Source organism: Podarcis filfolensis (assembly GCF_964270895.1).
Source record: "Podarcis filfolensis genome assembly, chromosome: 16".
Taxonomy (NCBI): domain Eukaryota; kingdom Metazoa; phylum Chordata; class Lepidosauria; order Squamata; family Lacertidae; genus Podarcis; species Podarcis filfolensis.
The window spans coordinates 37,437,433-37,462,393 of record NC_139620.1 but is presented as its reverse complement, the minus strand read 5'-3'; the positions used below and the strand labels follow the sequence as shown (position 1 = coordinate 37,462,393).

Below are 24,961 nucleotides of genomic sequence, written 5' to 3'. Positions count from 1 at the left end.
AACCCAGACAATGGCAGCAGCTGGGGAGGCATCACCATCACACCCTCAGCCCTCACAATGGGGGGGGGCAGCTCAGCAGCCAAAACACTCTCCCCCAAGTTGTGTCTATATCTGTGAAGGCCACACCGGACACCCAAGGGGGAAGGAGGGGGACATTTTTCAGCCCAGGGGCTGCATTTCCCTCCACATAACACTAGTCAAATGCACAAGTGAACAGAGCAATGAAAGCAAGCCTTATCTTTGCTGTTCAAGGAATGGCATGCAAAGTTAGCATCTCAGTAAAAAAACACGTTTTCACCAATCAATCAACCAATCATTTATTGTATTTCATCTGGAAAACTATTTAATAAAGATTATTTTTTATTAAAATCTTGGAATGTGTTTGAACTGTGTTTGAGTTTTAGCGCTGCATTGGCAACAACAACCACCTTCTCAAAACCTTCTCAAAACCGTAAGCATCCCAAAAGGGGCTGGGACTCAGTCTGAATGAGCTTACATGGCTGGAGTGAGCCGATTTGAAGGATGCATTAGGCTAAGACAATCAAAAGGAAGTAGGAACATGGGAGGCTGCTTTCAGACCCTTGGACCATTTGGCTCAAATATAGTATAATCTACGCTCATCGCCAGCAGTGGTTTCAGGCAAGAGTCTCCCAACCCCACCTGGAGGTGCCAGAGGACTGAACCTGGAACCTGATGCTTTGCAGGGAAGGCGCTCTGCTGCTCAGTATGGCCTTTACAGTGCAGTATGCTATAGAAGTTCCTATATAACATGCACAGTCACCCATAAAGCTACACTGCCCCAATATATACGGTCAAATAGACATGAAATGCAAAACCAATTTTCTGACTCAGTGTTCTTTTTATTCACCTGCAAAATAAGAAAAAGTAGTTTGGGCCAACATGAGTCGGTTCAGAACACGCCAATCCCAGTTTGTCAGGCCAGTCCAAAAGATGGGAGAACCCAGGGTGTGTCTATCCTGTGTGTGGCCCCTCCTCTCCCTCCCAGCGAGAGGAATGGAGAGCCAGCAGCTCCCTTGATCAGGTCACTTAAGCACACATGGCATTTTACAACTCTCACCCCTATAAATTCTTTATTCCCATTTTGCTAGTGGGAGAGATGAGGCACAGATGATTTCCCAAGGCCGTCCATTGAGGATTTGAACCAGTCTTGCAGGAACACACACAAACACAACATGATCCATTGGGTAAACACCCTCTCGCTGTTATGTGGTCATGGCAGGAACTGTGGCTCTGAGCTGGATACGAAGACTGCATATATGTAAATGAAAAGGGCACCAACACAGAGGACCTGCAACAATATGTGGTAACGTGGAACACTTCTGTTCAGGGTTCTAGCAAGCCAGTTACCCCATCTGCCAGGATACTCCATTCCATTCCACCCACCCTACCTCACTCAACAGTTTAGCATCTTGTAGTCACCAGGGATAGACAAATCTGCCATTTTCAGGTCTCTCAGTTTCTTATTTTTCCTATCTTCAGTTTTCCACATTTCCACAGCAATTTCTTTTTTAAAAAATCATGAAAATTTCTCAACAATTTAATGTGAATTTCTCCTAATAAACACTTTGACTTACATGCACATTTTTGCCAGCTATCTTCACTAATACATTCATTTTTATGAAGTTTTCCCCAATATATGTATTTTTGTATACATTTTTGGGTTGAGCTTCCGTCTCAAGGCGATTTACACACAATTAAAAACACAAAAGCAACAAGTGCATTTAGAAGATTAAAACCATGGTGAAGACCCATTTATCCAGCTGGGAAAGGCTGCTGGAACAAAATTACCTTTGACTCTTTCCAGGAAGTGCAGATAATGAGTGCTTGTTGTATCTTGAGAGGAAAGCTATTCCATACAGCAGCAGCAGCCGCACTAAAAGCCCTGCTCAGAGTTTCTGCAGAGCGGGCTTCTGAGATCTTTGGAACTTGCAAGAGAAACTCTCCTGCCGACTGCAGCCACCTACTGGGTGTATAAGGGATAAGGCAGTCTCTCAGGTAACCTGGTCCCAAGCTGTACAGCAACTTTTAAGTCAGTATCAACACCTTGAACTTGGCTCGTTAGCAAACTGACAGCGATGCAAACCCCGTAAACAAGGCAAATATGCCCCAACAACCAACCAAGTCACGGTGTTCTGCATCAGCAGAAGTGCCCAGATCCATCCCAAGGTAGCCCCACATAGAGCACACTGTAATGTCAGTATACTTAGGATACATAATGTTTAAACTATTGTGGTGAAGCTGGTGTTGCCTTTGTTCATGTGGTTTCAGATCTCTTGAGACATCCACGAGAGCTAGAAATTTTGTTCTTTTCCTTAGAAGCTGGTGAGGATGGCATGCTTTGTGTAACCTAGAAGTACTTTAAGAAAGTGATTGTACTGCATCAAAGCCAGGCATACAGGCTCTTAGTCCTTTCTGAGCCAACCACTTCTGTGTTTCCAAACACAGGGGAGGCGGGGAGAAGTCCCACACTTTATGAAGAAATTGCACAATTCGCAAGTAAGTCTCCAATTAGCTGCCCACACAACTAACCTTTTGTGTTCCTAAAGCCGACTTTCCCTACAATGGAGCCACTTGTAAAGCCAAATGCTCAAGTCTCAGCTGCAAGAAGAAGGGGGGCAGGAAATCCCCAAGCAAACCATGAACTGCAGCCAAAGCTAAACATATTTCAGGGCAGACAGAAACATCCTTCTTTGTAGCAAGAAAACCCCCCAAAACCTACAACTTTATTGGTACAGATTTCCAAATGCTGAGGATTGCACAGAACAAGAGACATATAATAATAAATGGAAGGGGGTGGGGGAGAAACTCCAGATGTTATGGACTACAACTTCATCAGCCCCAGCCCAAACATGAGGACAGGACTAGTCTCGGAAAGGCTGCTGTAGAGGAACGGCTTAGGAGGCAATCTATTTGAGAGTTCTCTTGCACAAGTCCTGCTGAAGCCGAACGGTGCTGAGCCCTGTTGTTCTGGAATGAGGCCCTCTGCTCAAAGGGCTCATTTGAAGGCGTTGATCAAGGGGACCCCCCGCGCAGGGAGCTCCTGGTGCAGCTGGCGGAAGAGCATGGCACACTGGTTCCTCTCCTGGGTCTTGCCAAGGCTGTGGAACAGCCTGGCCTGGAGATAAAGGACATCCCGGAGCTGCTCCTTGCAGTCCACCTTGGCAAAATAGGTTTTGGCTTCGTTGAGGTTCAGGATAGCTGACTCCAGAGCTGTCGAAAAAGAGCAAAGTTTTTCTTCTCCTGCTTAAACATTTGTCTTGTTTGTTTCATAAAATCCATATATTGCCCAGCTGTTAAAAAAACACCCCCCCTCAAAGATTAAACAGTGAAATATATTAAAATGCAGTTGATTAAATAGATTATAAAGCCAGTTGCCCATCTGGGCCTTCGGGATTCTGCCTGAACCAAGCCTCCACCAGCCACGCCTCTCCTTGGCCCTTCCCATATCACTTCCCTGGCTGGACTGTGTCCCTGGACGGAGGACGGAGGGTGGTGTCTGTACCCAAGGGATGCCCTTGAAGGCCTGTGCCTCTTGGGCTGAGTCCTCCCACCCGCAATGTATCGTTTCACTCGCATGCCTATGGACTAGAGATGAGGAGGTGCGCGGAGAGCTCTTACCTTCCGCCTTCTTCTGGGGAGGGTAGGAGGCAGCAGAGGCGACCTGGCACTTGGCCACCAGGAAGATGGCGGCCCCTTTGTCCAGCACTGCCCCGTGAGCCAGGATGGGCTCGATCGCCATGTGCAAAATGCTCAGCGCTTGCTCGGGAATGCCAAGGATTAGCTGGAAGGGAAGCGGGAGCCCCAAATGTCAGGCAGAGATCACCACCTGCTGGTTTAGATTTCGCTTTGCTGAATTAGGTATTGTGTAGAAGTTAAAACGGGGTTTGGGGAACTTGTGACTCTCCCAGATGTGAGTGGATTACAATTCCCACCATCCCCAATGGCTGGCTGCGCTGGCCGGGACTGATGGGATTTGGAGTCCCAACTGCAGATTATGTTGGTGAACGGCTGTTTTAGATCTCAAATCCCAAGGTCATTCACTAAGCCCAAGTACAGGAGAATGAAATAAATGCCTATTATCCCCCCTTTTATTATAATTATTATAGATTTAAATACCAAAAAAAAAATTATTTACAGATAAAAATAAGAACCCCCGAAAACATAGAGCAATCATTTAAAAACAATTAAACAATGATAAATGTATTAAACTTATATGCATATGTAAGTTTTGCCATTTCTTTTTGTGCATCAAATTTTAAACTGCAAGCCTCTTGGGGCAAGGAGCTGTCCCCTTACGGCACACTGATAGAACTGCATAAAGGAGCCGGAAGAACAAAGCAGGTACTGCTTGCACCTGTGCCAAATATACCTGGGAGAAAGCCAAGTTGAGGATGGTTTCAGAGGCCAAGTACTGGAGGCGGTATTCCTGGGACAGAGCCAGCGCCTGGAGCAGGACGGGCAGAGCTATTGTGTGGCACAGAGACCTCCAGTAGAGCTCAGCAATGGACAGGAGGACACTAAGTCATGCAGGGGGGAGCAAGGAAAGAAATACAACAGTGTGCGTAAGTAGAGGAGCGGGAAACCCAACTCTTAGGAATGCAGGAATCTACTGCCCATCAAGTCAGACCACTGGTCCCAATTGTCAAGTATGGCAGGAGTGGCTCTCCAGGGTTTCATAGAGCCACAGAATTTTAGAGTTGGAAGGGGCCCAAAGGGTCATAATAATAATAATAATTTATTATTTGTACCCCACCCATCTGGCTAGGTTTCCCCAGCCACTCTGGGCGGCTTCCAACACAATATTAAATACAATAATGCATCAAACGTTAAAAGCTTCCCTAAACAGGGCTGCCTTCAGATGTCATCTAAAAGTTTGGTAATTGTTGTTCTCTTTGACATCTGGTGGAAGGGTGTTCCACAGGGCGGGTGCCACTACCGAGAAAGCCCTCTGCCTGGTTCCCTGTAACTTGGCTTCTCGCAATGAGGGAACCACCAGAAGGCCCTTCGAACTGGACCTCATTGCCCGGGCTGAACGATGGGGGTGGAGACGCTCCTTCAGCTATACTGGACCGAGGCCGTTTAGGGCTTTAAAGGTCAGCACCAACACTTTGAATTGTGCTCAGAAACGTACTGGAGTCCAACCCGCTACAATGCAGGAGATGCAGTCAAAGAATCCACGACAGATGGTCCATCCAACCTCTGCTTAAAAACCTCCAATGAAAGAGAGTCTACAAATTCCAAGGTTGTCCATTCCACTGTCGAACAGCTCCTACCAGCAGAAAGTTCTTCCTGAGGTTCAGTTGGAGCTTGAAGCCTTTGGTTCAGGTCCCACCCTCTGGAGCAGGAGAAAACAAGCCTGCTCCATCCTCCACGTGACAGCCCTCCAGATATCACCTCTCCTCTTCTCCAGGCTAAACATACCCAATTCCCTCAACTGTTCTTCATAAGGCTTGGATTCCAGACCCTTGACCATCCTGGTCACCCTCCTTTACATACCTTCCAGCTTCTCAGCTGGGAACTGGACACAGGACTCCAGGCTGGGTCTGACCAAGACAGGATAGAGCGGTGCTATTAGTTCCCTTGATCTAGACCAGTGCTTCACAAACTTGGGTCCCCAGCCATGTTGGACTGCAACTCCCATCATCCTTGACCACTGGTCCAGCCAGCTAGGGATGATGGGAGCTGTAGTCCAACAACAGCTGGGGACCCAACATTTGAGAACCACTGGCCTAGACACTATACTTTCAGAGAGGAGACATACCTATTTCTACCTAGGGGTGCTGGGAACGGAATCCGGGACCTTCTGCCTACAAAGCAGGTGCTTTACTACTGAGCCACAGGACCTGCCCAGCACTTGAAGCTGGTATTATAGCCCTTCTTGCAGGAAATGGAGAGACTAAAACAGAGGAAGCAGTGTGAAAGGAAGCACACTACAAGATATCTGAAGTGATTTACAACCAGAATAAAAAAAATAAAAATGCACAAGCATTTTATTCTTATTTTTAAAATAAATAAATAAAATAAAATAAAATAATAAAATAAAATAAAATAAAATAAAATAAAATAAAATAAAATAAAATAAAATAAAAGTCTGAAGTGATTTACAAGCAGAGTAAAAAGACAATAAAAATAAAAATACACGAGCATGTTTATAATGTAATCAAAATACTGGTGCTGCCCAAATGCCAGGAAAGCAAAACATTATTTGTTGGTGCTGAAATGAGGGCTGCCCTGATACCAGGTGGGCCTCCCTGGGGAGAGCATTCTGCATGCGGGGAGCTGCTACAGGAAAGCCCTGTGAGCTTCCCCCAGGCCCACGAAAGAGAGGGGCCACCCACACAAGAGGCCCAGCAGGACCCTCTGCCTCACCCCACGGCTGCAGGGCTCCCAGAAGGCCCCCAGGGAAACTCGCCTTGGGAGCAACGGGCAGCTCAATGCTTACCTGATCACCATCTCGGTGTTCTTAATCTTCTGGCAGTGAATCAAGAGCTTCTGCAGGAGTTTGTGCGCCTCAGACATTTGATTCTGCGCTTTAAGCAGGATGGCTTTTCTGGAAGAGAGAATCCCAGGAGCCCCCAAAATGGAGTCTGAAGCACCTCCAATCTGTAGTGATTTCAAGTGCTCAAAATCTCTTCCCTCAAAATCAAAGGGATGTCAAAGTGCTTATTTTTGGCTGGATCAAGCAAAACATTTTATTTACTTGTACCCCACATTTTAGGGCCTTACAGTCACCAACCACTAAAAACAATAAAGAAATAAAGAAATAAATTCCTCATGTTCTTTTAAAAATATCTGAGAATTTAAATTTCTGTGGTTTAATTCACATTTAAAATTTTGTAGATTGTTTGTTTTTTATCACAGTAAGCAGCTTTTTATCATAGTAAGCAGCTTTGAGACCTAGATGATGAAAAGCAGGATGTAATTTTTCAAAATAAAAGACAGACTTATAATAGTTTAATGCAAAGAATGGATTGCAATGAAGCGTCAATAGTTTCTGATTCAACCCTAATGCAGGGGCTCCAAAACTGTGGTCTGCAAGTTTCATTCAGGTGGCCCATGGTGTGTCCACGTTATATATTCATAGTGATTTTTAATTGCATTTTAATTGCTTCTTTTATTTTTATTTATTTTACTTATTAAATTTATATACTGCCCTTCATCAAAGGATGAGTTTACAGTATAAAAATTCATAACATAATAACAAACAAACAAATAACCCCTCTCCCACCAACACATCTGAAAGGTCACAGAACTCAGCAAGGCAAAAGTCACCTTGCCAGGGCAAGAGCCAATTGGCATTGGGCAACAGACTTTTCAGAAAGGGGGAGTTAGAAATTGTTTGCTTTCCCTCTGTTTATGGGCTCACGGGTGGCATCCTGCCCTAACCAGAGCATTCACACTGCGGGTCCAGAGCAGCATGTATGCAGAATGCAGCTTGCTCAGATGCTGCGGAGGGAGGGGGGCACGCAGAGGGGCAGCAAGGCCCAGGCCCAATCTCTGGCAGCACCGCCATTTTACAAAGGATTGGGTGGCAAGTGAGGAAAGACTGCCTGAGCTCCTGAAGAGCTGCTGCCAGCCAGAGAAGACAATACTTGGCTAGGTAGACAAATAGTAGAAGTTGCTCCATCTAGCTCAGTCATACATACACTGACTGGCAGCAGCTCTCCAGGGTTTCCCACAGGGGTCTTGTGCAGCTTCACCTGGAACCTTTTGCACACAGAGTAGGTGGTCTGCCACAGATCTGTGGCCTTGCCTATAGGGACTAAGGAAGCATCCTAGTTATGTTTCTCTCTCTTCTTAAAAGAAGCAAGTTTTTGCAAGCTCTTAGGGCTGTACAATGGGTAGTGAAACATCCAGCACTGGCAGTCCACGCACTCAATGGCTGAGGGCCAATGAGGCTTTTCCCAACTCATGCGGTAAAGCATTACTAAGGTATGTACAAAATGTCTTACGTATATTTTTTATTTCCTACAGTGTAACAGTGGGAAAAGCTAACACAAGTAGAAAGAAAGAAAGAGGAATACAATGCCTTATCCCACAAGCATTTTAATCCCATGTTAATGCTAATCCCATTTCAAGGGGACATCAGAAAAGGCCCTTGTTCCTGCAGGTGTGTGATCTCTTACCTGTAAACCCCCTCGGTGCTATTCAGGGCTGTAATCCCAGCCACCAGGGAGCCAGCAACATGGTACTTGCCATCGTTCATAGCTCTGTCAAACTGGATCTTCTGGTCAAACAGCATCCACAGCTGGACAAGAACATTTCCGGATCAGGTTAAAAAGAAACAGGACAGAAGTCTTACTTACACACACACCTCATAAATATATGACAGGTATATATTTTACAGAGATACAGTGGTGCCTTGCAAGACGAAAAGAATCCGTTCCGCGAGTCTCTTCGTCTTGCGGTTTTTTCGTCTTGCGAAGCAACCCCATTAGCGGATTAGCGGATTAGCGCTATTAGCGGCTTAGCGGGCTTAGCCGATCAGCTGATAAGCGGCTTAGCGGATCAGCTGATAAGCGGCTTAGCGGATCAGCTGATAAGCGGCTTAGCGGATCAGCTGATAAGCGGCTTAGCGGATCAGCTGTTAAGCGGCTTAGCGGATCAGCTGATAAGCGGCTTAGCGGCTTGGGAAAAAGGGGGGGGGAGGAAAAAACCCCCGCAGGAACTCGCAAGACATTTTCGTCTTGCGAAGCAAGCCCATAGGAAATTCGTTTTGCGAAGCACCTCCAAAACGGAAAACCCTTTCGTCCAGCGGGTTTTCCGTCTTGCAAGGCATTCGTCTTGCGGGGCACCACTGTACTAACATTTCAGCTTCTGCTTTCTTTCGCCTGACACAAATCAAAGGGTGCTGTAGCCAAGATGGTCATGACAGAACCCAGAGGATGGGGTGCTTGCTTTAGCAGAAAGGGTCAGGTATTGTTATCCTCCAGGATGCAGTCGTCTGGCGTTACCGGTGTCACGTCCATGCATCCGGAAATCCTTTCCGATATTCCTGGATCAGGCGGCATCTCTTTTTCCAGTTCACTCATCCCTGCAGTCCCCTCCCTGTCCATTTACTGAAGGGAGTCTTTCGTCCAAGTCCTTTGCTTAACCATGTGCTGCGCGGAAAAGGACTTCCTCTTGCCTGCCCTGAATCTCATGCCAATCACCTTCCTTGGAGGACCAAGGAGAGGAGGAGGAGGAGAATCACTTTTCTTTCTTCACACCATGGATAATGGCATCACTTGCCGCCTTCTCTCTAAACCAGGGCAGAGGAACCTGTGGCTCCTCCAGATGTTGCTGGACTGCACCTCCCACCTTCCCTGAGCACTGGCCATGCTGGCAGGGGCTGGAGGGAGATGGGAGCCCAACAGCATCAGAGAGGCACCATGTTAGCCTTTTTTCATCAGGTGAGCTGCTCTGGATCCCTGACCACATTTTGGGTAGGGTTTTACTTTTCACCTTTTCCGCTCGTCTTTCCCCAGCTGTACATTAGCCTTTTTGAGATGTGGGAACCAGAACTATTCTCACTCAAGTCTGCGGAGAGCTTCCTCCAGGTGCAGCATGAGAATTTAAGAGGTTAAGAAGCCCCCCCCCTCAATCCTGGACACAGCACTGTTCAGAAATGCTACCCAAAGCAAGCTGAGAGTGCTTCTTCTTCTTCTTCTTCTTCATCCCTAAGTCATAAAAAAGGCAAGTCTCTGCTCCCAAGGAGCTTACAGTCCAAACATTGGGCCTCACCTGTGCATGCTGACTGTTGGGAGGAAATCTCTCTTTGAGGTGCTTCAGTATTTCAGAGGCTGCTGTAAAATAGCCCTGACACAAACATACACAGAAAGACAAGACTGAAGTAAATGTTCAAGAAACTGGTTCTCAAAACAGAAACCTTGATGTCTATAGGAACTCCAAGAAAAATATAAGATTTGGGGAACAATCCTGCTAAGGAGAAGTGCTTTTAAGTCACATTGATTTCAACAGAAGTGAGAACTCTCTCACTGAAAGAGCCCTAACAGAACTTGCCTTTGACTGGACTCTGTCCTTGACTATTTATTTGATTTCTTTTTTATTTCCTAACCTGCCTTTTTGCCACTGTACACAAAGCAATTTACAAGAAAAATAGAAAAATAATATAAAATGCCCCAAAATGTAACAGCCTGAAAATAAATAACTGATTAACACACCATTAACACAGCAGCCTCTTGCAGATTATCAGCAAATAACTGATTTTAAGAGCAGGTTTGGTTTTTTTCCCTTTTCATAGTATGGCCTACTTTGTCAGATGCAGAAAATGGAAAATTTAAAATGGTTCTACCCAAGCAGGAGCTGTAGAACCTTCTGGGACCTGGGAACTATTCTCCATCACTTTTTAAGGTGGAACCCCCAAAGCACATCATGGCTATACTTGGGCAGTCATGGAAAGCTATCAAACATACGACACTTGCATGAGTATCCAACCACAGAGTTCACTTGACAAGGAGACTCCACATTGGGGAAGTGTCATCAATTTGCTGACGTCAAGGGGGTGGTCTGATGGGAGCTGCTCTTTCCCAGAATGGGAAACCAAGAACCCAGCCACATCTTGGAAGTGGGCACCATCCACTGGTGTCCTGCATGGACTGTGCAACAGCTGAATTGATTGGTGGGTGAGATAGTAGTGCCACAAGGAGAAAAAGCAACCCTACTGGATGAGGTGGGAAAGGGGGTGGGGCCTAGGGATGATTGAAAAGGCCTGGAAGTCTGACAGACAAGGGAGGTAAGCAAGCATGCTTACAGCAGATTCAGACGATACCCTGAATATATATTATTAGACATTATCTTAGGGCTACCATACGTCCCGACAACATTTGGGCTCAACAACTTTCGGGGTATCCTGGTTTTTACTTTTTGAAATATGACAACCCTACATTATCTATACTTATAGCAGCCCCCATTCACCAAATGACCCTAGGGTGGATTACAAGGCCATCACAACTAATATCAAAACAAGACTTTTACTAAAATTGTAATATTAAAAACCATAGAACGAAGCAATAATAATATTAACAGAACAGCAAAAGGCTGGTGAAAAAAACTGAGCAGTGAAGAGAAGCCCAGGGGTTGACAGAGGCTTTGGCACATCTTGTCCTCTCCCTTCCAGGAGCCAAAAGCTGGAGCAGAAGCTCTCTGTAGCAGAAAAGGGGTGTCTTTCGAGGGCTAAAGACAGCCAGAGACTTGCTCTCCTAGTTTAAAAGCCAAATTTCTCTTTGGTTTTCCCAGGCTGTCCCAGAGCCTTTTAGAACCAAGGTGCTGCTTCAGGGGAAGAGTGACCTCTCCCTTCAGCCTCCAGGAAGAAAAAGAACTGCCAGTTATAGAGCAAATACTGCGTGGAACCAGAGCATGCAGTGACACACACACACACAACCCACCTGCTCCGCGTGTAGTTCTGCCAGGTGGCACAGCACCACAGCAAACGATTCGGTGTTGTTCTGCTGCACACCCACATTCACGGCCTCCAGGCTGTTCATGCTCAGCAACATCTGGGCCTGTTGGAGGGCCATGGTGCTAAGGCAAGAGGAAGACTTGAGCGCTGAAGGATGCTAGCCACAGACCCAGCACCTCAGGCTATGTGCAGAAGCATCTCATGTACTTTGCAGTAAAAAGTAAAATAAAATCCTTTGCCAGCAACATTAAAAATCCTTTGCCAGCATGTTCCCTTTTTATTTTATTTTATTTTTGCAGAGCTTATTTCAGTTCTGCTGGTTGTGGGGATGACAGAGAAACTTTGTAGGGCAATGAATCCTTGCTTCTAACAGCTAGAGATCTTCTCCAGCATTCCCTCAAACTGCTGAGGTTTAGTTGGGACATGTGAGATCTGCAACAGAATGTTGCAGCATGGGATGCTGCTGCTCAGTGCTCTTGGACACTCCATCCCACCCACCCAGGCCAAATTAATCAGCATTCCATCGCCACTGAGCATGCTCAGTTCTTTGGGACTTCCCTGTAGGTTCACTGCATCTTCTTCTGGCAAAGTCAAGTTGTACATATACTGAATAAAATAAGTTGGATTGAGCTGTTTTTTGTCTTCTCCCACCTGAAGCTGTTTCCCCCCTGGAGCATGTGGGCCTGCTGTGCAGCCCTGGTGCGACCTACGGCAAAAGGGAGACATCATGCAACAGGGAGCAGACGAAGCCTCCGGGGCCACCAACTATATTCAGATTTTTGGTACTTCTGCAGCTGATGGGGTTCTGCCAAGCCTGCTGGTCAATCTTTCCTGCGCATGAGTGGTGCCACAATGGTTACATATGCAGCAGCACTCACAGCTTGAACACTGGAAATAGAAGGAATGCTTGCCCACAAGCTTCCGGGGTTTAAGAATTTTTATTTTTCCACCCACCCATTTTAGAAACTTTTGTTTTTAACCGACAGCAGAGATTGCCAGGAAGCCTAAGTCTGTGGCCAATATTACATTCAGCAGCCTTTCCCCATTCCTGCAGAATCAAGGCACAAGGCAGGCAGGCGCAAGCGGATGGATAAGGATCTGCTCTACCTGCGACCGTACAGTCTCCAAATGGCCGTCTTCTGAGCAATGCTGATGTCAATGAGTTCGGACAAGCTGTGTTTCCAGTGCAAGAGGTCGGAGTCCTTTAAGGCGCCCATTAGCTTGTTGGCAGTCTTCCCCGCAAAAGCTCTTTGCTGAACCAACGACTGGATCCCCAGGGAAGCTAAATACTAGGAGAAAGGAACAAAATAAACAAAGTCACAGAATTTGAAAAGGGAAGCTATTAGTCAACGAGAGCCCCAAGCAAACGACAAGAGTCAAGTTCGCAGGGCCAGAGTTTGGAGAAGGGATGCAGCTCAGCGGCAGAGTGCCTGCAGGAAGTCCCAGGTTCAGTCCCTGGCATCTCCAAGGACAAGGTGTGTTTGGGGGAGCAACTGGGAACAGAGTGCTTTTGGGTGTGTCACACCAGTTACAGAACCTTCTCCCAGGGAGGGTTGCAGCCAAGCATCCAATGTATTTTTAAAAAGGGAAATCTGCTGTGATTGCCCTTTACAGTTGTACAAACTGCAGTTTTGCTTATTGCTAACAGCCCTTAACACATTTAATCCAAGGGCTGCGTAAAATGGTTATAATGACAAAGGAATGGATAAATAAGGGTGGGAGAGACATACTGGCAATCCGAAATAGACGGCTTTCTTCACAGAGTGCTCCAAGAGCACACAGCTGTCCGACCTTTTCTGCTCCAAGATGTACAGCCAGCTCTGGAAAGTGAAGAGTTAAGGGGGGGGGATGAATGAACAACACTGCTGCATAATAGTTTAAATCAGTCTTCCATAACTTGGTACCTTCTAGATGCTTAGGAGTACAGCATGTGCTGGCTGGAGCCGACGGGAGATGTAGTCCAAAACATTAGGAGGACACCAGGTTGGGGAAGGCTGGTCCACAGAGACAATAGAGGAGAAGTAGATTCTCCTCTTTTATAGATGCCTGCAAACTGCCTTTCAGGAGTCAAGCATGCCAAAAGTGAGCCTCACATTACGAATGGATGCCAGTGGACCACAAATCAATGGGACCCACAAAGTTATGGTCATAGGTTTTGACAGTGGTTGATGCTGCTTCTGATGTTTCACAGCTTTAAAGATTTTATTCTGCCATTGAGGCAGGCATCTTCTCTCTCAGATTGGTGCCATTAAAGGGGAAGGAAAACCTATAAAAGCCAAAGCATTTGCCAGTAAAGATTTGAGAACAGTTTAAACTCCTACAGGCATTTAAGCTCCCAGTGCAGTGTTCAAATGGTTAAGGAATACAGATTAAGCAAAAGAATGCTTTTACACAGCCATACTTGTTATGGCCAGAACCAGCTGGAGGCAAAGAATCAGCTTTAAAACCTAACAAGTCAATTGTTTTCTTCGTTTCCATTTTTAAACTAGATGAAACATGGGCTGGATGGAAACAACAGATCACAATTTTAAGCCGTTTAGTACAACCAGCCAAGATTTTTGCAGACCTGCAGCCTGTCCGATCCTCAGAGTTTATGGCAAATAGGAACAGCATCTGTGAAGGCACCAGTAATGGAAAGGAAGTGAGCAACAGTTCTGTCACACCAGCTGAAAGCTTCCATCAACTTACCAGGCAATGCTGCAGGCAGACGTGGTCATTGGACTCCTGAGCGATCCGGATAGCTTCCTGAAGGGCGAGCTCAGCCTGCTGGCTACAGTCAAAGGAAACACAGAGGTAGCCAAGAATCTCTTCATGCAGACTCATCCAACAATGAGATGTTACAGGCAGGGAGGTGAAAAAACCCAGGGATCTGGTAGGAGCAGGGTCTGGAACTGTCAGGGGCCAAAAAGATCATATCCCATTGTTGATTCCCCACCCCTCCCAGTGGACTTCAGGGTTAGCAATAAGTAGAATCTTGATGCTAAGAGCTGGGGGGGGGGGCGGAGCACTTCTGACCCACAGTACACTCTGGGACCTTTGCACGGAAATGCAACCACAGTGCAAGGGATCCGCTCTGGAAGGCAGAAGTAGAGTGGTAGCAACAGCAGCTGGGAAAATAGGCCAAGGGACCGGCTGGATATGTCTGTGTGGAGATCAGCATAAAGAGAGAGAAGACAATCCCTCTTCCCCCACTGGCACGCTGAGGTCCCCCCTTCTCCCTCCTTGGCTCATTGAAAAAGTGGCTGGCTCTCAAGTCTTGCTGGGGGGCTCAGGGGGTGAGTTGTGCATCGTGTTTTAGAGAAACATTCAGTCTCAGTTGATTCATTTTCAGCACAGCAAGGAAAATAACAAGTGAGCGAGATAACCACTTCATTTGTGTTAAAAACGTTTCATCCATTACTGGAATGACAAAGTTCAGGACACATCCTTAATCAGAGCAATCCCGTCAGTTGCTGTTTATTTGTATAACTACATTTCATATCAATTTTTTTGATATTATTGAATGAAACTCAGTGAGTCTGGGTTGTATCCAGCTAGGCCATGCTCACGGTGGACCCACAGAAATCAAAGGAGTCAAGTCAAAGTCTATTCATTCAATGGGCCCACTCAAAGGCTGACTTCACTGAACAAATCATGTTACTCATGTTTCCCTCCATTAAAATGCTGGTGACGGTTTTCTTTCCAATTTCCTATTGCTATTCTATTCTTTACCATCATTTTATCACTACAATTTTTAGTTTATTTTGTTCTATTTGTTTGCAGTTACCATTACCAATAAGGTAGGGAATTGTAAAAGAGATTACCATATTGCATACCTGACCTCCCCGGAACCCCCTTGTGCAAACATCCTTACCTTCTGAAGGTGGCATGCTGAGAGGGCCTTCTTCCCCTCCCCCCAAAAGGCAGAGAGCTTTTAAGTGCTCCGCCTTGCTTACCAGGCAAGTGCTGCTCAGCAAAGGGGCTCTGGGATGCCCTCGTGAGATCTTCTGGGACCACCTTGAGTTCACATGAGATCTCTCAGAGGGAAAGCAGCAATGTGGCAGATGGGGGAAGAAGGTCTCATGCCAATTTGTGCAGCAGGAGGAACACGAAGCAACTCACTAGTGACCAAAGCGGCAGTGCAGCGCAGCCAAGTTGAGAGCTGCGTATCTCAGGCTCCGTCCGCAGCCTTCATCGCCGTTGCTTTTGCTTTCTGCGCCGGTGAGAATCAAGCGGTCAAAGTAGTGAAGGAGACTGTGTGTTGAACTGAAGACATCTTGGACCCGAAGGCCGTTCAAGTAGCTTAAATAATGCTGGAAGTGAAAACAGCAGCAAACAGCAGCTTGTGAGCGATCAGAGGCAACTGCAATGGCCACATTGAACACAGATTTAGCGCACAGTAATTTGGTGAAAGGTTGCAAGGTCACCCAATGATAAATCTAGGAGCCATGAGGCCAAGAATCTGGTGGGCTAATTTCAAACCACAGTACTTTCCACTTTCCTTATCACTGTGGCCCCAACCACATGCTCCTCTTTTTCCTGCCCATTCCCTCTTTCTCAATTTCCCACCCCCTCCTTCTTTCAGCATTCTGTACCAATTCCCATTGCTTTCCCAGGTGCCCTACCTTTCCTAGCTGCTAATTTGTTGACACATTCTTCTTTTCTGTATGGCCTCCTTTAGAAACAAGGCACCTCAACCAACGACAGCTATGCTGCCTGACCTGCCCAGGACATACTAGCTCAGCCAATGATGGTCAGAGATGTCACTAAAACTGTTACCAGTGCTACCAACACCAAACTGCTGAGTGTGCTACAGTACAGATTACACCAGACTGCCTAGGTGGGGGGAACCCAAACCATACTTACCGCTTCAGCAAAATCTGGGTTAAATTTTAACAAGCTGTTCAACTCCTTTTGCAAAGATGCTGGAGAGAGAGCTTTGGTCTCATCATTTTTCAATAAAGATGCCTGGAATTAAATTAAAAACCTGTCACTTGAGCAACCAGACAAAGACAAGCATGAATTTGCTGGGATTTAAAACCATTTAATTTTATTATCACCACAGCAACAGAATCCCTTCCATATCAAGAAGAAAAAGGTGGTTGACAGCATGTTTACAAATTACCATGGAGAGATTTAGCCAAAGCTTCGTTAGGCTACACTCAAAAGAGAGGCTCTTGCTAATTTGATTACGAGAGATGAAAAGCGGGCTTAAGGGATTCAAGCAAGAATGGCTCTCAAACATACCTTTCATTCTAGCATCCAGATGTCAATGCAACTGAACTCAAAGGCTGGGATCCAAAGCCCTTTGAAATTGTCAATTACATCAACAATATATTTTATTTTAAAAACCGTTTCAGAATTCCAACAGAGTGAACAGGTATTAAGATGTGAGGAAACAGGACAGACCTCACATGGCATTTTAAAGACACTAAGAATGGAGCATGTCTGGGAATAACCAGGTGCCACCATGGAAAAGCCCCCCTCCCCAGAAGCCACACCTTTAGCTCAGCCGATTGGCAGGTTTAAGAATAACTATTAACATACCTGTTGAGAGAGGAAGTATTCTGCTTGCTTCTGTGACAGTGGGCCATTGCAAGATATTTCTTCCTCCCTTGAGACAGAGCAAAAGACCCACTGTGAAATTCCTTCAGAATTCTAGCCTGCTAATAATTACAAGACCACCTTACCCCAAGACTGCCAAAGAGGCTGAAATGGCTTTTCTATATGCTCAGCCTATTGAATCATAAATGAAGAAGTCCTGGAGGGGTGTCAAACACTACTTCTGGCCTGAACCACTCACTCACTCATTTTCAGCCCCTCATTTGCAATATGGGTGTAATATCGACAACCTCCATGTCTTCCCAGGGTTGTTGTAAAAAAGACTGAGATAATGTGCCTTAAGGAGTGGGGGGAGGTGGAAAATGAGCTTAGAGATGCAGCACGTTTTGCATGAGGAAGATCCTACATTCAACTCCTGGCATTTTCTGTTAGAAGAATCTAGTCACAGATGATGGGAGAGACCTTTTCTCAAGATTCTGGATGGATTTGCTGTGCCAAATAATGGTTCCTCGTTATCTTGGAAAAAAGGGACAAGTGAGGTGCCACAGGGTTCTGTCCTGGGCCTGTTGCTGTCCAATATCCTTATAAACGACTTGGAGGAAGGAATTGAAGGGATGCTCATCAAATATGCAGATAACACAAAGCTGGGAGGGGTAGCTAATGCCACAGAAGACAGAATTGGGATTCAAGATGGCCTTAACAGATTGGAGAACTCGGCCCAAACTAACAAAATGCATTTCAATTGGGACAATGTAAGGTTCTACCCTTGGGCAGGAAGAACCAGCTACACAAATATAAGATGGGTGATATCTGGCCTACCAGTAGTACCTGTGAAAAGGATCTAGGGGTCTTAGTATACCACAAGCTTCACGTGAGTCAACAGTGTGATGGAGCAGCAAAAAGGGCTAATGCTCTTCTAGGTTGCATTAACTGTAGTCAAGTCTAATGTTCTAATCAAGGGAAATTATAGTCCTGCTCTATTTTCCCTTGGTCAGACCACAGCTGGAGTACTGTGTCCAGTTCTGGGCGCCACAATTTAAGAAGCATATGGACAAGCTACAATATGTGCAGAGGAGGGCAACCAAGGTGATCAAGGGTCTGGAAACCAAGCCTAATGAGGAACAGTTGAAGGAATTGGGTATGTTTAGTCTAAGTGTGAGATGAGATATGATAGCCATCTTCAAGTATCTAAAGGGCTATCACATGGAGGATGCAGCAAGCTTGTTTTCTTCCGCTCTGGAGGCTACGGCCCGAACAAGTTACAAGAAAGAAGATTCCAACTAAACACCAGGAAGAACTTTCTGACAGTAAGAGCTGTTTGACAGTGGAACAGACTCCCATGAGAGGTGGCTGACTCTCCTTCCTTGGAGATTTGAAAGCAGAGATTGGATGGCCATTTGTCATGTATGATTTAGTTGAGATTCCTGCACTGCAGGGGGTTGGACTAGATGACCCTCAGAATCCCTTTCAACTCTACAGTGGCTGTGCTGGCAGCAGCTGATGAGAACTGTAGCCTAAGACATCTGGGAGGACACCAAGCTGACAAAAGCTGCTGGAAGGGTTTATTTATCAAAGCAGGGCAGAGACAAGTTTTAGAAACAAATCTTAGAAGCTTACCTGAGAGGCCCATCAAATTCATCTTTCTCCATCTTCCCTTCCAGCTCCCCACAGTGGGTCAGTTCCATCTCACTCTCGTCTCCTCCGCTTTTCTTCTCATCATTTTGGAAGTACTGCTGAAGAGCCGTGTAAAGCTTGTACACTTGGCTGAATGAGAGCTTGTTGTATGCCAGGATCATGTGGCGCAGGAACAAGCCTACAGAGAGAGGGAGGAGGGATCTGTTTCTTGGAGTGTATAGGAGTGTATTAAGATGTCTTGATCTCCCTCAAATCCTGCAGTACCCACTCACACCACTATGGGGAGCCAGTCCTTATAACCAAGATAAGTGTACTCCACGCTAAAAAATAAAAATAAATCACATGCCCAAATAAACTCTAATTTTGCACTCTGGATGAATGATGCAACTTAAGCAAAGCAAATCCATCTTGTTTTGCATAGCTTGTTCTGGTCATGAATAGTGGTTAGGAGCTCAGTGGCTCACTTAACATGCAACTCCAATCACTAGAAACCATATTCAACCATACCATTGGCTTCTGAGATTTTAACTAACATTTCCCATCCACTTTTCTGTATATCTTCACAGGCATAAGGATCAGAAACTAGTACAGACTCAACTCACAGAGAACTGAATTCTTTGCTCTCCAGTTTTCCTTTACCCCCACAGACTTTCAGCAAATGTATAAACCCACCCATTCCTTTCTGACCTCTCTGCTAGCCAGTCCTTTTATAGAAAAGTTTCCCTAAGACAGTAAAGAATTCTCAGATCTCCTCATCTCAAACCAAAAGGCTTCTTTTTCCTCTTTCTCCCTCACACACAGCTTCCTCCATGGTCTCCACTAGTGAAAACATAAGTGAAAGGCTGCTTCTCACCTTATAAAAATTGGCACACTGAAGTCACTAATCAAAACCATGTTTTGTGCAACGTGCAGGTATTGAGAAACTGCACCTTGCTGGAGTTTTAAAAAACTTAACAGTGCAAAATATCATCAGATGTGATAAGCTACACATATGACTCTGTGTAATGTTAGAAACAGCTTTACCTTGAAAATAGGAGGAAAGTGAGAGAAGCCCTGCTTTCTTTCCCCTGCCCAGGAAGAAGAGGTGAGCACTGTGGGCCCAGGACTCTGGCAGCCCCTAAGGATAAAGAGAGGCTCTCCAAGGTTTTTATATAATAAATGATACAGTACCTACAACGCTGGTTTTGTGAACTTCTGGTTCTGTTCCACTGAATGCCTCCGAAAGATCATCAAAGAATTGTTCCATATCTTTCAACTCCCCTCCTGCCATTAGCTTTATTCTGCAAGTGATACCACCACACAGAGAGTCAGATCATGTCCATCCAGCCCAGTTCCGCCTACTCACATTGGCTGAAGCTCTCCAGGAGTCTCAGGCACAGGCCCTTCCCATCACTTGCTACCTCATCATCTCAATGGGAGATGTCCTGGACTGAACCTGGGACCTTCTGCATGCAAACCATATGATAGTCCACCAAGCTATTGTCCTCTCCCCAAAGAAGAATGTGGGGAAAGGGGCAGGGGGCAGCATTAATTTAGAAAGTGGCATTAAAATTAGATCACTCTGGAATGTCATCATCATCATTATTTTAAGAATTATGTGCCAAAGAACAGGGCCAGAAACAGACTCGGTTAAAAGCAACCAGCTCAACAATCTGTATAATTTTCTGTGTATACAGAGCACTTGGACGAGGATACTTAAATACGAGAAATGACACCAATACACATCATGCTACTCTGTTAGGTTTTTTTTTAATTTATAGGTAGACAAGTTCTCCACACCTTTAAACTCTATAAGCAAGCATTTGCAAAGAGAGCTTTATGTTGTTGTTTTTAAAAAGTTTCAAATAAATGACTTTTTTAAAAAACAAAAACTAGGTGTTATACAAATCTGTAGCCAGGATCCAAAGAACTACATAATTAACTCTATTATTAGAACTTTTTAAACAGTATTCTGAAAGTGAGTGACTTCTTAAGCAATTTGTGATATGACATGAGGGCAGTGATATCTGTTTTCCCAAGACCATCCCACAGAACATGTGCCCACCAAACCCTCAGAGTAGCTATTTATATGTCATTTTCTCCCAACAGTGGCCAAAATAAATTTTATAAGTCAATAATTCAGTCCTTATTTTCATTTGCCCAAGGGGAGATCATTCTGGGGGAGGGAGATTTCAGCTGGAACATATGCAGTGTGACTCTCCTCCCATAAGGCTTTTCTATAAAGGTTATACAAAGTCCTATATAAACAAATGCAACTGCTTCAAATTTTTAAAGAACAGGATATAAGAGATGTCTGGAGTGAGCTAAACCCATCATACATATTCATAGGTAAAGGTAAAGGGACCCCTGACCATTAGGTTCAGTCGCGGACGACTACGGGGTTGCGGTGCGCATCTCGCTTTATTGGCTGAGGGAGCCGGCGTACAGCTTCCGGGTCATGTGGCCAGCATGACTAAACCGCTTCTGGCGAACCGGAGCAGCGCACGGAAACGCCGTTTACCTTCCCGCCAGAGCAGTACCTATTTATCTACTTGCACTTGGTGCTTTCGAGTTCTAAATTCCAAGTGCCTATTCTGATTTGGCCAAAGCAGTACCATTCTTGTGTTAATTAGTATTTATTGTTGTGTATTAATGGCCTTCTAAAAATGTCCCAGTTCAATGTAGAAAATATAATAAAAACAGTTAAAAACAACAGATTACAGTGGACGCTCAGGTTGCGAACGTGATCCGTGTGGGATGCACATTCGCAACCCACAGCGTTTGCAGCCCGCAGTAGTGTGTCTGTTTACGCACGGGTTGCGATTTAGTGCTTCTGTGCATGCGCGACCCCTGAAACCCGGAAGTAATCCGTTCCAGTACTTCCGGGTTTCAGCGGGTCCGTAACCCAAAAAAACACAACCTGAAGCATCTGTAACCTGAGGTATGACTATACTTTAAATACAATACAAAATTAATAGATATGGCAGAGACATAAGTGGGACAGCGTGAGAAAGTGGAGGGCTGTCAGGGCTTGCCAGGTGTTTTTGGCCCTTTAAGTAGGCCTCACTCCACACCAACAGGCAATGACTCCTGCAGAGACCACAACTGGACATTCTCTGGAGACTCCAGCTGTGGGAGGAGGTAGGAGCACTTTTCATTAGCTGTCTGGTGGAAGAGAGGGAACCCTATTGCTGTGCCTTACGCAAAATGAAGGTGGGGCGGGTTAGAAAAAGCCTTAGAGAAAAGGATGAACATCCAGGAGGGAATAGGCTGGATGCCTAAACAAGGTGCTTCTACAGAGACTGGATATGGTTCTTGCTTCCCCACTAGAAGCTTTCTTCAGGCTGGGCCTAGACAGAGCCCCCTGTCAAACACCTGGAGAGGCATAGAAGCCCTCAATTTCAGCCTGCCAAGAGTATTGCGGCAGAATAAACCTGCCCCCTGTTGGAGGAGAGCCTCCCCTGGAACCCTTAGGCAGCTCTAAGATCTGACTTGCTGGGATTTAGGACTGACTCCTGAGCGGAATGACCCAGAAAAGGGAGAGGGAGAGTTGGACACTCTGAAGAAAGAACTACAGTGGTACCTCGGGTTATGAACTTAATTCATTCCAGAGGTCCATTCTTAACCTGAAACCATTCTTAACCTGAGGCATACTTTCGCTAATGGGGCCTCCCACTGCCGCCAGCACGCAATTTCCGTTCTCACCCTGGGGCAAAGTTTGCAATCCGAGGTACTACTTCCAGGTCAGCAGAGTATGTAACCCGAAGTGTTTGTAACCCAAAGCATTTGTAACCCGAGGTACCACTGTACACTCAAGCAGACCCCTGGAAGAAGAGGCATCATCAAGCTTGGGGAAACCCCTCACACCCATGGTTTGCAGAAGTACACCTGCACATGATGGGGGATGGGAGGGGGGAACCCTAAGGTGGGGGGAACTAAAAAGCAGTCCAATGAGGTTTGAGCATGCTGAGTGGCCATGCAATATTGACTATTAAGGGCAGGGAGAGAGGGAAAGACAGGAAAACTGGGCTGGAGAATTGATAGAATAGAGTTTCCTGGAAAACGGCTTTGTTGGCTTACTGCATATTGAACCAGAACATTCTGCACTGCCCTTTGGTTTGCCCACTTGTTTAAGCAGCCACATTAAAAGTCACTAAACCTACTACTACGTCAATTTATCATGTCCTTAACTACATACTTGTTTAATTCTGCTTGAAAAGTATTCAAGGTTAAGAACTCTCATCTCAATTATGCTTATGGAAAGAACAAAAGAACTTACCTTATTTGAACAGAACTCGCTAAGTGTGGGCAGCATTCTTCAATAGCCTTAATCAAGCGGGACAGTGTCATATCAGGCCCCTAAATAAATCACATGGAGAAACACAAAATAGTTAACAGCAACTTCTAGAGGAATACAAAAGTAAACTGTACCAGCCCCAACATCTATAGCCATCTATACTACTACAGGAAAGAATGTGCCCATCTTTGCTTGTTGCACTTGCACTACAAGAATTCCCAAGCTGGGTAATGAAGGAAAGAAAAATAACGAATAGTTCCCTATGCGTCCGAAGAATCCTACTGAAACTCCACCCCACTGTATCTCCAGTGAAGAGGGGCCAGAAAACATAAGAGCAGAAGAGCACTGTCAGAGCTAAACAAAGGAAAACCCTGACACCTCTAGTGAAACCTAACCTACCTCACAGCGGTGTTGTGAGGCTGAAATGGGGAGGCAGGGAGAGAGAACCATGCACACCACCTTGAGCTCCTTGGAAGATGAAGGTGGCATATCAATGCAAACAAACAACAAACCATAAGCTTTCGCCGACGGCAGTCCGCACGGGCATGAATCTGATGCCCCCGTGTATGCAGGTGTGTGTTGGATAATAAACAGCGAGGAGAGGAATTAAGTGCAGAAGGGACAGAGCTGAACCCGCGTCCGACAGCGTGGCCCCTCGCCCAAGTGCTGCCGTCGGCTGTCGACAGGGGCCCCGGCCGCGCCCCCCCCCCCGCTCCCCTGCCCCACCTGCAGCAGAGGCAGCAGCAGCCGGTTGAGGCGCCGCCTCTCGAGCAGGCTGAGGTGCGGCCCGGCCCGGCCCAGCTCGCCGATCAGCACCAGCAGCGCCATCTTGTACGGAGTGACCCAGTCCTTGATGCCGAAGACGTTGGCGTGCACCACCCCGTTGGTCATCATGGGGTTGAAGTACAGGCTCTCGTGCACGCTGGCCATAGCGCCGCTCCCGGCTCAGCGGCGGGCGCAGACGAGCCACGCACGCCCGGCGCTGCGCAAACGCCGCCGTCACCCCGGCAACCGCGCCCAGGAGCCCTCGCGCGCTCCACTTCGGAGCCAATCAGAGCGCGGCTCCAGTACGGCCTACTTCTGGGTTGAAGTGGAAACGCGGGGCGCGATGTGAAAGGTTCCGGGTTGGTTTGGTTCCATGTCAGGGGAAAAGGTAGGGTATGTAAATAAATATAAAACCATAGCAGGGCTGTTCTGGCTTGGTCATTTACACAGAATGGAAGAGCTAGCCGCTAGGCAAACCAACCATGCATTACAAATATGACACGAAGTTTGGCAACAGCGACCCTGCCTGTGCTACTCTCTTGCAGTGCCTGGAGACAGGCGGTCAAGTCGTGCATCCACGGTAGTGACCAAAGGAGGAGTGAGAGCTGGGAGGAGCGCAGTGAAGAAGAAATGCCATGCTGCATCAGCGCCAGCACAACCAGATACCTTCATCTGCCCAGCTAAGGTTGCCACTCGTCTTATATAATACAGGATTGCCCTGTATTTCAGTGTAAAATTCTAGGTCCCGTGTTGAATCAATACAGGACACAGTTTGTCCTGTATTTCTGCTCTGCTGTGAGCGCTCTCTCTCTCTCTACCCTAACTTGGGAGAGAGAGAGAGGACCTGAAATACAGAACAAAACTATCAATACAGGACGTAGCATTTTACATTGAAATACGGGACAATCCTATATTATATGGGACCATACATGGAGGCGGCAGATCTGATCTCCAAGGAATGCATCACCTGCTTTTGCTGCAGTGGTGGTAGCAACAACTGCGGCATGCTCCTTGTAGGCTGGATGTGCCTCCTCCTTAACAGCTCCACCCCCACCCCCCGCAATGCCATCTCTACAGCGGCCTCTCAGCATAGGATCATAGAATTGCAGAGTTGGAAGGGACCCAAGGGTCATATAGTCCAACCTCCTGCAATGCAGAAATCTCAGCTAAAGCATCCATGACAGATGGCCATCCAAATTCTGCTTAAAAACCTCCCAGGAAGGAGAGCGGATAGGAGGTGCTGCTGGACTCTTCCCATCCCAGGGAGGAAATGTCGGGGGTTGCTCTCTGGGATCTCCTGGGCTCTGCACCTGCCTGGCGTG

General features: G+C 46.3%; 2 protein-coding genes across 5 annotated transcripts in view; one reads left to right on the top strand and one right to left on the bottom strand.

Annotated features, from left to right (window-relative positions):
* LOC310751270 (vomeronasal type-2 receptor 26-like) overlaps positions 1-24,961 on the top strand; it is a 249,162-nt gene that overhangs the window by 119,536 nt on the left and 104,665 nt on the right. The window lies entirely within an intron of this gene.
* LOC310751091 (anaphase-promoting complex subunit 5-like) lies at positions 1,462-23,894 on the bottom strand. Of its 4 annotated transcripts, none has more exons than XR_014542387.1 (18): positions 23,601-23,894; positions 22,857-22,936; positions 19,769-19,878; positions 18,581-18,776; positions 16,949-17,015; positions 16,268-16,369; positions 15,524-15,714; positions 14,111-14,192; positions 13,153-13,242; positions 12,530-12,711; positions 11,409-11,544; positions 9,745-9,819; positions 8,148-8,269; positions 6,464-6,571; positions 4,391-4,538; positions 3,640-3,802; positions 1,726-3,231; positions 1,462-1,590 (listed from the first exon to the last, which is right to left on the bottom strand). XR_014542387.1 is itself a non-coding variant. In XM_083590061.1 (17 exons), the coding sequence occupies exons 1-17, from the start codon at positions 23,802-23,804 to the stop codon at positions 3,017-3,019; spliced, it is 2,271 nt and encodes a 756-aa protein (XP_083446187.1). In that variant the 5' UTR covers positions 23,805-23,894; the 3' UTR covers positions 1,462-3,016. The 4 variants fall into 4 exon arrangements, 2 of the variants coding, with proteins under 2 accessions (XP_083446187.1, XP_083446188.1); XR_014542388.1 differs by lacking the exon at positions 19,769-19,878 and adding an exon at positions 19,622-19,715 and having other exon boundaries at positions 23,601-23,893; XM_083590061.1 differs by having other exon boundaries at positions 1,462-3,231.

Coding starts and splice junctions, on each gene's coding strand:
- LOC310751091 (XM_083590061.1), bottom strand. CDS start 23,804: ATGGCCAGCGTGCACGAGAGCCTGTACTTCAACCCCATGATGACCAAC. Junction 14,193..15,523: donor CACTGCCGCTTTGGTCACTA/GTGAGTTGCTTC, acceptor CTTTGACTGTAG/CCAGCAGGCTGAGCTCGCCC. Junction 11,545..12,529: donor TGGAGACTGTACGGTCGCAG/GTAGAGCAGATC, acceptor CTCTTGCCTTAG/CACCATGGCCCTCCAACAGG.